The following is a 14390-nucleotide window of genomic DNA, read 5'->3' on the forward strand; positions in this document are numbered from 1 at the left end:
ATACCCTTTGTTTTATGTTATTTTATTTTTTATCTTGGGTTTTCATCTTTGATGCTGCAAAAGCTAGCTAAAAACAAACATTAACAATTCAACTCCATCCCTTTGAAAGCTTTAGCTGTTTTGGACTGGAACCATCAAAATGAAAGACACACAGCACTGTCAGATGTTAGATTCAGATGCTAAGACAGGAGAAGAATAGTGGACACACAACAAGCCAAAGTTCACATATCCCAGCAAGTAACGAGCCTTTCATTTATTATTCATTTACCCAAGACACTATGGACTGAAACCAGCTATAGGATCAGAGTTAGCTTCACTGTGTAGCCTGGCTAGCTGCACAATCTGATCATTCTAGAGTGGAGGTCCATTGGATATGACTGAAGTTTGATTTTGATATTTTAGATTATGCTACTTTTTAAAATAATAGCAAAATAACTCCAAAACAATTTTTTACCAGATTTGGAAAGAAATTGTTTATAAAAAAGCCTATAACCTGTGAATGTTTCTGTTGTAGAATGAGGAAAGTTACACTGAGTAGTACCAGACTACTTTCACTGCAGAATGAATGGGAAAGTTGTCAGGTTAACCAGGCTACTATCTACCTACAACGGGTAGCTAACGGCTTAGCTAAAAAAAAACAAAAAACATAATTCTGTATAACCCTGCCTTATAACGTTTGCTAATTTTGTCATATAGATCCAGTATTCTTCACATGTCTCAAATGCAAATGTCGAAATTCTAAAAAAAACACCACAGAAAATGCATTTTCAGTCAAAAACAAAATGTTTTTTTTCATGCAGTAAACACTTCATGATGTGAGTGTGTTGTGGATGTGAGGCACACTTAGTCTAGTTTGCATGTAGTTTACTGTGATGCTTACCTTTAGAACACCAGAAATAATAGCTAGTTTTTCATTTGCTAACAAACCTTGAGCAGCCATGTTTTTGGAGCTTGTCAATTCAATTCAATAAGAAAAATAACTATATAAAAAAAATAATAATAAATAAATAAAATGAATAACTCGTGAGCAGGATTTGAACCACCAACCGAATCAGTGGATGAACGCTCTAACAGCCGAGCTACAGTCGCCCATTTATTTTGTATCAAAGAGCAAAATAAACTAAACTTCAACATTTTAAATAGAGCGAGCCTGTGAAGAAACAATAACGCCGAAAGTTTAAAGAAATATGGCGCGCTGTTAAATATAGATTTGGTTCCCGGTTTGAAAGTGAAGCTCGTTTGAAGCAGTTTGAGAGATTTTTTGGTGGTGGTTGTTCGGAGGGTAGCCGTAGTTTCCATATCTGCTAACACACTGACCTAAAAACACTAACAGCGGGCCGTGTATTAAAGATGAACCGCAGCTTTGAAGTCCAGGTTTAATTTGGGATTATACAATTATGAAAGGACTCCCACACTTGTACAGGACATATTAAAAAGAATTTCAAATTTAGAGCCTGTGGTTCAGAGGTATATGAGATTTTGTACTCTATTTTTGGGGAACTTAATGAGTGGATGAGTGAGAGTGTTTTTCAGTTAATTGAAAGTAATATTGTACATATATATATATATATATATATATATATATATAGGTTGCCTGGGATCCAGAATACACAATTCTACAATTCTTTACGAAGATGTGAGTCTGGTGAGACACTCATGAATCTCAAATGGGCATGATTGACAGGTGACTTAGCCAATCAGGGACAAGAAGGGTATGTCCATATTGGAAAAAAATTAAGGGAAAAAATGTCACAGGGGGGCTGAAATACATGTTGGATTTCTGTAGAATCAGTGTCCCAAGAACTAAACTCCTTCCGCTTTTCATATGTGTCACTGAAATAAACAAATCTGACTGGACGATCATGTTTGACCAGGTTTGAGACGCAACAGAGGGCGTAGGGACCAGACTGATATCAATCTGTATAAGAAATACACAGAGATATCTGTCTGGAAATACCAGGAAGATATATTAGATATATTCGAAAATCAAGTTACAAATAAGGCAAGAAAAATAGGCACATAAAACGTATTAAAAAACTCACATAAAATGTAAAAGTATAATATTAATTTATAAAAAAAAATAAATAAAAATCTTATAATGTGTTAACCATTCTCTCTTTACTTTGCAGAGCTAGTATTTTTTTTAGCAACTGTTAAAAATGAAAACTAATTTGACTTTAAAATTATTAAACTAACAAATAAAAAAATCAGACTGATTTCAGCTTTTCTGTCACTAAAACAGTTTAAGCTGCTTTGGGCGTTCACAGTATGTTAGCAAATGAAACCCATCCAATTGACCACAAGTGTAAAATGTAAACAAACTGCTTAATGTGTTGTTTTCTTCACTTTGAAAATGTATCTCTTAACTTCAGACCCTGCTCCTTACCTGAGCGACTTTACTTTATACCATCTGATTACTGTGTTTATTTTGGGTTTGTGTTTAGAAAGAACAGGTTCTCATAGACTTACCATAGTCCCCACACTGTATGTGGCGGCCGGCCCAATCGTGTGGTGGTAGGGGTCCGCTGTTGCATAGACTCGTCCATAACTGCAGCAGGGATAGAGAGTGAGAGAAGAGAGAAAGAACGAGAGAATGAGAGATCTATCATTGCCAAGTAGGACATACATATATACTTTTATGGAATACCTCCACCTATGTCATCAACTTCAAACTCCTTCCAAAATGCAGGGACAATGTATGCGCAAGTAACACTTTCTTCTTCCAGTTTAAAAATTAATTTAAAGAAGTCATATTGTGCTTGTTTGTGCTTTGTAGTTATAATCTATGATACCTGCGGATCATTACCTTATAATTTGAACATTTTAAATTGAGATATTCATCCAAAACAACTTAATAAAAGAAACAATTCCGCTGAGTTCGGCGTTCGAAAACTGCGGTGTCCAATGGGAGCTGACATCACCATAAACATCATCACAACAAAGAGTCGGCTCCTCCTATGGATTATTTATTTTTTTATTTGTACCAAAATGACTACACGACGCTGCCAAATCCTGCACTTATAGATTAAAAAATAAAAATGAAGAACGAAGTAAGTACAGAGCAGTGGGCGTGTACCGGTGGAGGGGAAAACGATTAATCTGCAATATGGCGTCTTGAAAATATGTGATTAAAGATTGCTCAAACATGCATGAATCACTCCAAATACAACTTCAAGAGGGTAAATGATGAAGGGAAATGGTTAAGAGCTCTGAAAAGTTGATTTTGCATAACAGGTCTGGTTTAACAAAATAAAGGTGTTGTCTTTTGTTTGCATTAAATCTAATCATAACTACTGTGCAATTTAGACAAGTTTTGGACCTTGTTAGCTTTATTGTTGCTAGGTAACAGTTATTGAATTACCTCTACATATGTCATATCTGCTGACTGTGTCCAACCAAGAAGTAAAATTATAAACTACAAAAAACAAAACTTAAATCTTAAATATAATGAAGAGAAAGAGAGAGGGAAAGAATGAGAGATTGATCTATCATTGACGAGCCGAGTGGAACATTTATGCGTGCTTGTCTGATGCGCGGGCCCCCAAGTCAACTCTTTCAAGTCTCTAACACAATCAATTATTCCCCCTCGCGGCCTCTGGGGCTTGGCGCATTATACAAGGTGCTTCAAACGCCCGGTTCAAAGGTGGATGAATTGGACTTGTCTTCTCATTGTCATCATGATTAGGTGGAGGAATACGTAATGAACACATGCCGGGCGCTCCGGGGGCAGCTGCCAGAGGATCTCCCAAATTAAAGGTGTAATGTTTGTGCTGCGGTGAAGAGAGGAGGTCGACTTTTGCCATTGTGTTAATTGTATTAGATGAGTGAGATCATATTAAACATAGATAGTGAGATTGAATTTCTGACATTGTTCTTCGATAAAATGAGGTTTTTCAATATAAAACAATAAAAATAAAAGCCCTGGACAGGATTTTTTCAACCTTTTTGGAGCTAAATTTGTCAGATATATTGTATAAGGAGCTCTGGAGGTCAAAATCGGTCCGCCGTGTGCTGTCTTCATCAAACTAAAGCATTTTATTGTTAGCATACTAGTTATTCTTAGTGATATCGTGACTGGAAAACTCCACTTCGGAATTAGTTCATTTTTAATGTTTTGCAGAGGCCAAAAGTTATTCCTCACTTACCTTATGCATTCCGAGCAGCCTAATTATTCACCACGATGAGTTTGTAAGCACTTTTCGCATCTTTCTGTGACTAGAGCGAAGTTTTGGCAACAACTAGCATGCTAACAGTTCATTTCCTGACTTATTTTGACCTCAAGAGCTGCTTATACAATATATCCGTACGGGGGCAAGCCAAATTTTGCTCAAATACAAAACAAAAAGGAAAAATCTGGTACAGAGCGCTTTAATGGAGCCCACCACGCAAGAACTAGGTCAAACTCTAAGAAAAGAACAAATTGTTATATGCAAACATGTAAACAGCGCATATTTTTTAGCGGTAATGGCCGCGCGTACCGTGACTACACTGTACACCGCAGTCGCATTAACTCCAAGTGTGTGTGCTCCCCCCGGGCGAGCCAACATCATACAAGGTGCTTCAAAAGGTAACAAAATTATCCTTGTATTCCCTTTGTCGTCTTGATTAGGTGAAGGGAATGGTTAATGAGCGAACCAAAGCTAGAGGGGGAATCCGCAGAGGAGCAGCACACCATTCCCCCCCCCACACACACCCTCTCTCTCTCCCTCCCTTGTTTACCCACGATGCAACACTGGCCCCACGCCCCCGCGCCTTTTCATTGTTGCTGGTTTGGAACTAATCCTTCCAATTTCCTTCGTCGACAGGACAAGATGGGGCGGCTTTATTTATTTATTTATCCGACTTCACATATTCGTCTATTTACTTTCTGTTTTTTCGCTCTCTCCCCGACGCTCACTTGCAAATGAGGGCCTGCGCGGGGGAGATAAGCCGCGCCCGGCCAAGCACTGAGGGCACCAAATCAACCAGGAAAAAAAAAAAAAAAAACTAGAGAGACTAGAGAGAAGAGGAGAGGCAAGAGGCAATACTCCCAGTAGACACAAGGCGGACACTACTCTAACATGAGGAAGTATAGTGTAACCCACTGATTTTCCACCACTGTGCCCGGGAACACGAGTGAGCCTTGGAAAAAAAAGCCAATTTTAGCTAAGTTCAAACATGCATTTAATTGAATAGTACAGTGTTTCTCAAATTGAGGTCTGTGTACCACCGGTTGTGAGTTTGATAAATTTAGAGTCCATGTATCCACTTTTTTGTCCTCCTCCTTTTGATTCTGTCTTGTTTAGAACTAGAGTGGAAATGATGTAGTCCACTTTTAGCTCTAGATTTGACCTGGAATAGTCCTGTTATAAACTTGGGTTAGATCTGGTGGTGCTCGAAAAGCCAAATCCTTTCTATGGTGGTAATTTGTGTGAAACGTTTATAGCCACTGGAATAGTTTATTACTACATTGTGTCCTGAGCAAGTTCTGAATCAGTTGAGAAAGCAAAACAAAATAACAAAACAATAATCATTCCCAAATATAAGGAACCAGACATAGAGATAAGGAAAATATTTGATTTCTGATTTGGTAATATTTTAGTGAGTGCCGTGGAAAAAAAAAGAGAGTGTGCTCAACTCAAAAAATGTCAAACACTGCTGTAATCACTTCAGGTCCAGGTCTTTCAGATGGTAGACCACTCCAACAGAGTTTCCCTTGGCCTCCAGGTATAAAGCTCTGATAGATATAACAGTGCAGAATCTGGACTAGTGTTAGCCAAAGAGGGGTTAGGGCTCAGATATTTTGAGAGCTGAATCAAAGTACATGATTTTAAAAGTGTGAAAATTTGAAGTAGTTCATTTTAAATAGTTTGTGGTGGTCCAAAGTTATTTCTCACTTTCCAAACATCTTCGTAGTATTGTAATTATTCACTGCAAAGGGTTTATGAGTGAGTTTCAACAGAAATAGCTAAGTTTTGCCATCATAGTAATGCTAACAACAATTAGCATGTTAACAGTGCACCAGCGCTACTTTCTGGTTCACAGAAGATAAAATACTTTGTAATTAGATACAGACAGCGCACAATGGTCTCATTTTAACACTCATTTGAATCTGCAGACTCAAATGAAATTTAACTTAGTAAATAGTGTTACATTAGGAAAAAAATACTTTTAGTACAGTCCCATTAACCTAAAATACACACAATAGGTAAAATTCTCCAGCCAAGGTAGGCCTGACCAAGACTCAAGATCTGGAGATGGGTCCCTGGGTCCTTGGTGCAGCTCTATGGAGCCCACTGTTCTTGACAGGTGGCCCCATCAACATTGAAGGATGGGTCAAATGCGTTTTCAGTGCAAAAATGTATGAGCAACATTCATCCCCTAACAACGTGGTTAATGGTACAACTCTCACGCTAGACAAGAACATAATACTTTATAAGATGTTTTTAGTGTCCTCTTTTTTTTGGCCCCTTAACAAATGCTGATAAATGCTAAAGCCAGCATGCATCTTTTCAGAACATGCTTCTATTAGTACACTAAAAGCCACAAGAAATTAGACTGTATATGTTCACCCAATATTTACTTGTATATATTGCTCCTATCTATCGTAACTTCCAAAGATCTAATTATGCATGAATTCAACCATAAGCCAACAGGAAAGAGGTGCTCGATTAGCTTTAATGTTAGCACCAATTTACACACTTAATAAAAACTTAGTTCCTCTTAGTTACTTTCTAAAATTTGAAATTAATGCCGCCGTCATAAAACATTACAGCTTGGCTCACGGGTCTGTGGGGAGAAGATAAGGCCACCCACCGCTGACTGAGAGAGCACCAAATCAAGCAGGGATAAAAACTACAGGAAGACGAAGACGGATACGGCAAGACATATGGCGGCCATGTTTTTCGGATGAGCTACCCTGAGTTATGTAAGGTCTTAATGTGGCTTGGATCATTAGAGTCCAGCAGCACCCAAGGTCAGTGCAGGAGAGGGGGGCTTATAGTGGCAGTGGAGGGGTCCCAAGGGGGAGGTTTGGAGCCAGGACATGGTCAAGGGTGGGACCCAAAGATGCTGTTATCGGACACCCATGAAACTGCCCAAGGATAAAGAGGGGGAGGGAAAGAGAGAGAAAGGGGGGAGAAATAGGGGTACTGGTGACAAAGAGGTTAAAGATCCACTGGCAATTTCACCAGGACGGAGGCAGCTGATTGGACAATGCAAAGAGCGGGGCTATGTCATGTGACTTGTTTAAGGTTAAGGTTAAAGTGGGAGTAAAGCTACCACCTAAACTCCTCCCACAATCTAACTTTGACTGTAAATGGAGGACTAAAGAAAAGATTGAGGGGGGTGGAGGGGCGGGGTCTGAATGTATAAGGAACAGTGTGATTGGTCTAACAGGTATTCGCAAACTCAAACTCCGCCCCTGCAGCCAGGAGTTTGTAATCAGAAACATTTGGCTGTAATCAGGGCAGTCTTGTGTGATGTCACCTAGTACTTGAAATTGCAGTGGCCACTAAAGGCAGCACAAACGTAGATTTGGACAGTTTTTTTTTTAACATGAAGCTTCAAATTTTCCCAACTTGCATAAAAACTGCAAAACAAAATGACTAGGAACAGAAGACAATTTAATTCTAATTATCCAAGCCAATTTTGACACTTGCAGCTACTGTTTTAGCCTCATTATAACTGCTCCAGCCTTATTATGACTGCTTCAGCACTATCGCTAGCACAGGCCACAACAACCATGTCTCCATACACTCATGAAGACTTTTCTTTTACTTCAAGGCACTTTGGCAACAGTTTATAATAACTACATCTTGATTGGCCGCAATAAAGCATAAACAAAGTCTTAAAGGGCCGGTACCCCATTTTTTCCATGTATTTGAACAACATATATCTTGCCCCAGTACAGATATATTGTATAAGCAGCTCTTGAGGTCAAAATAAGTCACCTGTGTACTGTCTGCATCTAATTAGAAAGCATTTTATTGTCCGATAATCAGGAAGTGCGCTGTAAGCATGTTAGTTGTTATTAGCTTTACTGTCAACGCAAAAATTCTGGCCTCTGAAAGTTATAAAAGCTCTTATAAACTCATTGTGGTGAATAATTAGGATGCTCTGAATGCATAAGGTAAATGAGGAGTAACTTTGGACCACTGCAAACCGTTCCATTATGAATTAAGTCTTTCCTCATGCTGTTATAGTTATTGTTATTAAGTATTGCCGTTACTTTAGTCAAAAACAAACCACTTCTAGAATATGTTTATTTTTGTATTCATTCTTTCCGGCCCCCTCAGCATTTTCACAAGTTTAAATTCTGGCTCAAACTCCATCAGAATAATGAGCCATAATGTAATCATGGAATGAGACTTGTTTTACATAAACTCAATTAGAGATGATAATCTCACACTGATGATTATTTAATCTGGAGTTAATGACCTCGTATCCAAAAAATAATTAGTTGAGGATTTTTTCTTTGAAGTTTTGAATGATTGTTTCCTACAGCAGATTAAGTGAAGAGTTACTGATTACATACTGTTAGTTTGTACTACTACTACTACTACTATTACTACTACTACTACTACTACTACTACTATTGCAACTATTATTTCTAACACTCCTACTACTATGACTATTCATATTAACTACGACTATTGCTGTAACTACTACTACTATTACTACTAGTACTACTTCTGCTTCTATAACTATGACTATCACTCGTACTGCTGCCATTACTACTGCAGCAATTGATACTACTACTACTACTACTTCTGTTATTACTACTGCTGCTAGCCAATACTGCGACATCTACTACACTCATAACTAGCACTACTACTACCCCTACTACTACAACTATCGCAACTTCATTACTGTAGTAGCAGTAGTTACTGTCACTAATCTAATTATTGGGTTATCTGATTACTCTAGTTATCTGATTTCTACTGGCTTTGTAAATGTACCCACTTTACCAGAAACAACAAATATTTATCGTCTCCACTCTACTATGGTTGTGAAAAGTATTGAAAATCAGATACTAATCGAAAATCCCATAATCTTGAACTTTATCAACACCAGTAATATCGAAATTGAGTTTGAAGTTTTAGCATCGTAATAACTCAGCTCTAACCCCAACATCGATGAGCACGTATTTGAAGGAAGTCGACAGAACCACAAACCAAACCAACAAGTCAAAATTATGTCAAATCTCTGAATATAAACCGGAGTGTGGGTCGTTCACGAGACGCAGAATTAAATCACTGGTCCAGGCAAAACATGGCTGTCCAATTTCAGTAGTGCTGTGGTGGTAATTGGAGGCCGGGGCAGCTCTGATAAATCTGGTATTATCGATATGATCTGAAGCTCTGGGGCAGCAGCGCACCTTATCACAAGTGACACGCTCAATCCTCTGTAGATTACATTCTAACCCCAAAAAACAGACGGAGAGAGGAGAGGAGGAGGGAGACAGGAGGAAGAGAGGAGGGAGAGATAGGAGGGGAAAGCACAGGAGGAAGAGAGGAGGGGAGGAGTGAAGGAAGAGAGGAGGAGGGAGACAGGAGGGGAGGGGAGGAGAGGGGAGAGGAGGGGAGAAAGAGGGGAGGAGAGAGGAAGGAGGAGAGCGAGGAGAAGAGACAGGAGAGGGGAGGAGGAGGGAGAGAGGAGGAAGAGAGGAGGGGAGGAGAGAGGAGGAGAGGAGTGGAGTGGAAGAAGGGGAGAAGAGAGAAAAGGGGAGACCAGAGGAGGAAGAGAGGAGAGGAGTGAAGGAAGAGAGGAGGAGAGAGGACAGGAGGAGAGAGACAGGAGGGGAAGGGAGGAGAGGAGAGAGGGGTGGAGTGGAGGAAGAGGGGAGGAGCGAGGAAGGAGAGCGAGGAGAAGAGAGAGGAGACGAGGAGGGAGAGAGGAGGGAGAGAGGAGGAAGAGAGGAGGGGAGGAGAGGAGGAGAGGGGTGGAGTGGAAGAAGGGGAGAAGAGAGAGAAGGGGAGACCAGAGGAGGAAGAGAGGAGAGGAGTGAAGGAAGAGAGGAGGAGAGAGGAAGGAGGAGAGCAAGGAGAAGAGAGAGGAGTGGAGAGGAGGAGGAAGAGAGGAGGGGAGGAGAGAGGAGGAGAGGAGTGGTGTGGAAGAAGGGGAGACTATAGGAGGAAGAGAGGAGAAGAGGAGGAAGAGAGGAGGGGAGGAGATGGGGGAGAGAGGAGTGGAGGAAGAGGGCAGGGGGGAGAGAGGGAGGAGAAGAGAAAGGAGAGAATGAGAGGAGGAGGAAGACAGGAGGCAAGTAGAGAGGAGAAGAGGAGTGGAGGAAAAGGGGAGGAGAAGAGAGAGGAGAGAAAGGAAGAGGGGAGAGGAGACAAGGAAGAGAGGAGGGGGAGGAGGAGAGGGGAGAGACGGAAGAGAGAAGGAGTGAGGAGAGGAGAGAAGGAGGGAGGGGAGAGAAGAGAAGGGTGAGAGGGGTGAGGAGTAGAGGAAAGAAGAGAAAAAAGGGAAGGAAAGGGAGAGGAGAGGAGAGGCTAATGCGGAGTAATCAGAGCAGAGAGGAAAAGCTGGAAGGAGAGTACAGAGAGACTGTGAGAGGGAGTTAATTTTTAAGAAGTTTTAGAGAGAGAAAGAGAAGCATGGATGAAGGAGGGATGGAGAAAGAGAAAGGGCAGAGGGAAAGAGGAGAGCGACAGGAGATAGGGAGCGGGAGTTGTTCAAAATTTCAGAGGATGGAGACAGAGGGAGGAGAGATGGAGAACGTGTGGATTGGGAGAGAGGAGGCAGGGAGAAAATTTAAGGGAGGCTAAGAAAAGGAGAAGAGATGGAGAGACAAAAAAAGTGAAAGAGGGGGAGAGGGCACAAGGCGGAAAAGGAGAGAAACATAAGTAAAGAGAGCGGAGAGAGAGAAAGAGCCAGAGACAGTCATGGAAAGAGAGGAGTGATGCTGTCGTCCCATAATAAATACTACACCTGGACTGAGACCGCATCTATCAGAACAAGAGAGAGAGAGGGATGAAGAGGGAGGCAGAGGAGGAGAGAGAGATGGAGTGAGGATGAGAGGGAGAAAGAGAAGAGGGTGGGGGAGAGAGAGAGGAGTGATGCAGTTGCCTGACACACACGAACTGAGGCTGCATCTGTCAGAGTGACTCGAGAGAGGGAGGGAGGAAGAGAGAAAGAGAGGAGGGAGAGGGAGGGAGAGAGAGAGAAGAGGAGGGAGAGAAAGGGAGAGAGACAGAGAAAGGGATGAAGAGAGCAAGGGTGAGAGGGACAGGAGGAGAGAGAGGAGAGGAAAGGAGAGGAGAGGGAGAGAGGAATGATGTCCAGTACACCTGGACTGAGGCTGCATCGATCAGAGACTCCAGAGAGGGAGGGATGAAGAGGAAGACAGAGAAGAGAAGGGACAGGGAGGGAGGGAGAGAGAGAAGAGAAGGGACAGGGAGGGAGGGAGAGAGAGAAGAGGAGGGAAGGGAGGGAGGGAGAGAGAAAGAAAGGGTTGAAGAGAGATAGGAGGAGAGAGAAGAGGAGCAGGAGAGAGGAATGATGTCCAGTACACCTGGACTGAGGCTGCATCGATCAGAGAGACTCCAGAGAGGGAGAGATGAAGAGGGAGACAGAGAAGAGAAGGGACAGGGAGGGAGGGAGAGAAAGAAGAGGAGGGAGAGGGGGGGGGGGAAAGGGTTGAGGAGAGATAGGAGGAGAGAAAAGAGGAGCAGGAGAGAGGAGTGATGTCCAATACACCTGGACTAAGGCTGAATCGATCAGAGTAACTCCAAAGAGGGAGGGATGAAGAGAGAGAGAGAGAAGAGGAGGAAGGGAGAAAGAGAGAGATAAAGTGAAAGAGAGGGAAAGGGCGAGGAGAGAGAAAGGAGAGAGAGTGAGAGAAGAGGAGAGGAGAGATAGAAGGGGGAGGGAGAGGAGAAGGAGACAGAAGTGATGTCCAGTACACCTGGCTGCATCTATCAGAGAGACTCCAGAGAGGGAGGGATGAAGAGGGAGAAAAGATGAGGGAGAGAGAGGGAGAGAGACAAAGGGAGAGAAGGGGAGGAGGAGAGGGAGAGAGAAGGGAGAGAGAAGGAAAAGAGAGAGGAGAGGGACAGAGGAGTGATGTCCAGTACCCCTGGAATGAGGCTGCATCTATCAGAGAGACGCCAGAGAGGGAGGGATAAAGAGGGAGGGAGAGAAGATGAGAGAGAGGGAAGGAGGGAGAGAGACAAAGGGAGAGAAGGGGCGGTGGAGAGGGAGAGAGAGGAGAGGGACAGAGGAGTGATGTCCAATACACCTGGACTGAGGCTGCATCGATCAGAGAGACTCCAGAGAGGGAGGGAAGAATGAAGAGAGGAAAAGAAGTAGAGGGAGGAGGAAAGGGAGGTAAAGAGAGAGAGAGAGATGGGGGAGAGAGGAGAGGGAGAAAGGAGTGATGTCCAGTACACCTGGACTGAGGCTGCATCGATCAGAGGGACTCCAGAGAGCGAAGGATGAAGAGAGAGGAAGAGAGGGAGAGAGAGAATGGGAGGAGGAGAGAGAGTGAGAGACGCTGCATCTATCAGTGTGACTCCATCCAAAGCAACATCTGTGAACCCAGAAGCTAAAGAAATACGGGCTCTACTCTCTATAGGATAAGTAGAGCTGGAGGGAGTGAGGGAGAGAGAGAAAGAGAGTGAAGAGAGAGGGAGAAAAAGATGGAAGAGAGCAAGAGGAAGGGTGGGAGACAGGGGAGAGATCGAGAGAGGGAAAGAGAGAGGGGGAGTGTCTATGTTGTTAAGGCAAACTCCACCTGTGACCAAAGGGGGCAGTATTAAAGTGAAAATCCAGGAGGAAACTACATTAACCATGATCCTTTGCTCTGTGTCAGTGCAGCCAACATGATGACAGATCCATTTTGTGTTTGTTTTTGAAAGTAAAAATTATTATGTTAAATGCAGTGGTGGATGAAGTACTCAATTTAGTTACTTTAAAGTATAGATACAGAGGTAAAAAGTTACTCAAGCAAAAGTAAAAGTATCACATGAAAAAATCTATTGAAGTAAAAGTATTTAAGTACCCGTTTAAAAATGTACTTAAAGAATAAAAAGTAGAAGTATCTCACATAAGTGTTGTTAATTAAGTGTAAATATAGTGAAATTGACTCAAAATTGCACATATTTTGGTCAGCGGTAGCAGTACAAATACGTTTCTAAATGTTTCTTATGAATTTTGTGTATTTATTTTTTTTTAAGTCAAAGTGTGAACTTGGAAACTTTAGTCAGGCTGTTTCCACGAACATGGTAAAAATAACCCCTCAAATCATATGAAAAGTACTTTTGTAGTGGAGTAGAAAGAACAGATATGTACTGAAGTAAAAGTCAATGTACTTAAGTGAAGTACAGATACCTAAAAATTCTACTTAAGTACCGTACTTTACTACTTTTACTTTGTCACATTCCACCATTGGTTAAACAATCGTAGTCTTACCTGTCACTGTAGGCGGCGGTGGTGGTGGGCTGGGCAAATCTGTACGCTGCATAGCCTCCCTGAAACAACACAGCACATATAAGGTTAGTCCAGTTACAAGACATCATGTTTGTCAAGCTGCTGTGTACAGTTTTGTATCATGTTTTTTTTAATATATATTTATGGAGAATTGTCTTGGGGGAGCATGGGTGACGTAGGCTTGAGGGCGGAGCATTGCACAGAATGTTACAGCTAGATTACTTAAACATGCATGGATGACATTTTAAACCTCTTCAGGCATGTTTTTGATTTATTATAACATAGTACATTGATTTTGCATAATACGAATTCGGGAGGTGATTTAAAAAAAAGCACACAAAAAAACGAAAAAAATACTAACATAAAGAAAAGTAAAAAAAAATAAAATAAATAATAATAATAATAATAATAATAATAATAATACATATCTCTAAACTATTTGCAAACACCCTAAAAACACAAATATACTAATTTCTAGCAGCATTCCTTTTTGTACTGTAGAGAGGTGCTAAATGAACTTAAAAAAAAAAAAAAGAAAAAACAACTTGTCAGAACAAAGTATCCGCTCAAAGTGCAGCCCCCTTTTCTGACACCAGGTGGAGCTATGATACATTATGAATGGGCCCGGAGCCGCTGATGGCATCGTGTGAATGATGTGCTCTGGTCCATTGACACAAGCCTCCTCCTCCTCCTCCTCTCCCTCCCATCACTTCCTCTCTCTCCATCTCCATCTCTCTCTCTTTCCGCCCTCCTCTCTCTAATTTTTAATTCGCTCCGTCCCTCCCTGCACCTCTCCACCTCTCTACTGCTCTCTTTCTGCTCCCTTTCTCCCCTTTTCTTCTTCCCTTCGCTCTCTCTGTTTCTGCATTCTTTCTCTCTTTCTTTCTCTTCTCTCTTTCTCCCTCCCTCCATCTGGGAGTATGACATCATCGCAATGTTTAAGAATGTTAAAACCACCAATGCAGTGCTCTGAT

The 14390-nt window shown here is 41.7% G+C and overlaps 1 protein-coding gene across 9 annotated transcripts in view; it reads right to left on the reverse strand.

Moving 5' to 3' along the window:
- Positions 1-14390, reverse strand: part of rbfox3a (RNA binding fox-1 homolog 3a) — a 1019729-nt gene that overhangs the window by 16929 nt on the left and 988410 nt on the right. For all 9 annotated transcript variants that reach the window (XM_055223823.1, XM_055223828.1, XM_055223826.1 and 6 more), the window contains 2 exons: positions 13399-13457; positions 2470-2548 (listed from right to left, as the gene is read on the reverse strand). In XM_055223823.1, coding sequence (XP_055079798.1) covers positions 2470-2548; positions 13399-13457 — 138 coding nt within the window. The remainder of the gene's footprint in view (positions 1-2469; positions 2549-13398; positions 13458-14390) is intronic.

Source organism: Periophthalmus magnuspinnatus, chromosome 8, assembly GCF_009829125.3.
Source record: "Periophthalmus magnuspinnatus isolate fPerMag1 chromosome 8, fPerMag1.2.pri, whole genome shotgun sequence".
Classification (NCBI taxonomy): Eukaryota; Metazoa; Chordata; class Actinopteri; order Gobiiformes; family Gobiidae; genus Periophthalmus; species Periophthalmus magnuspinnatus.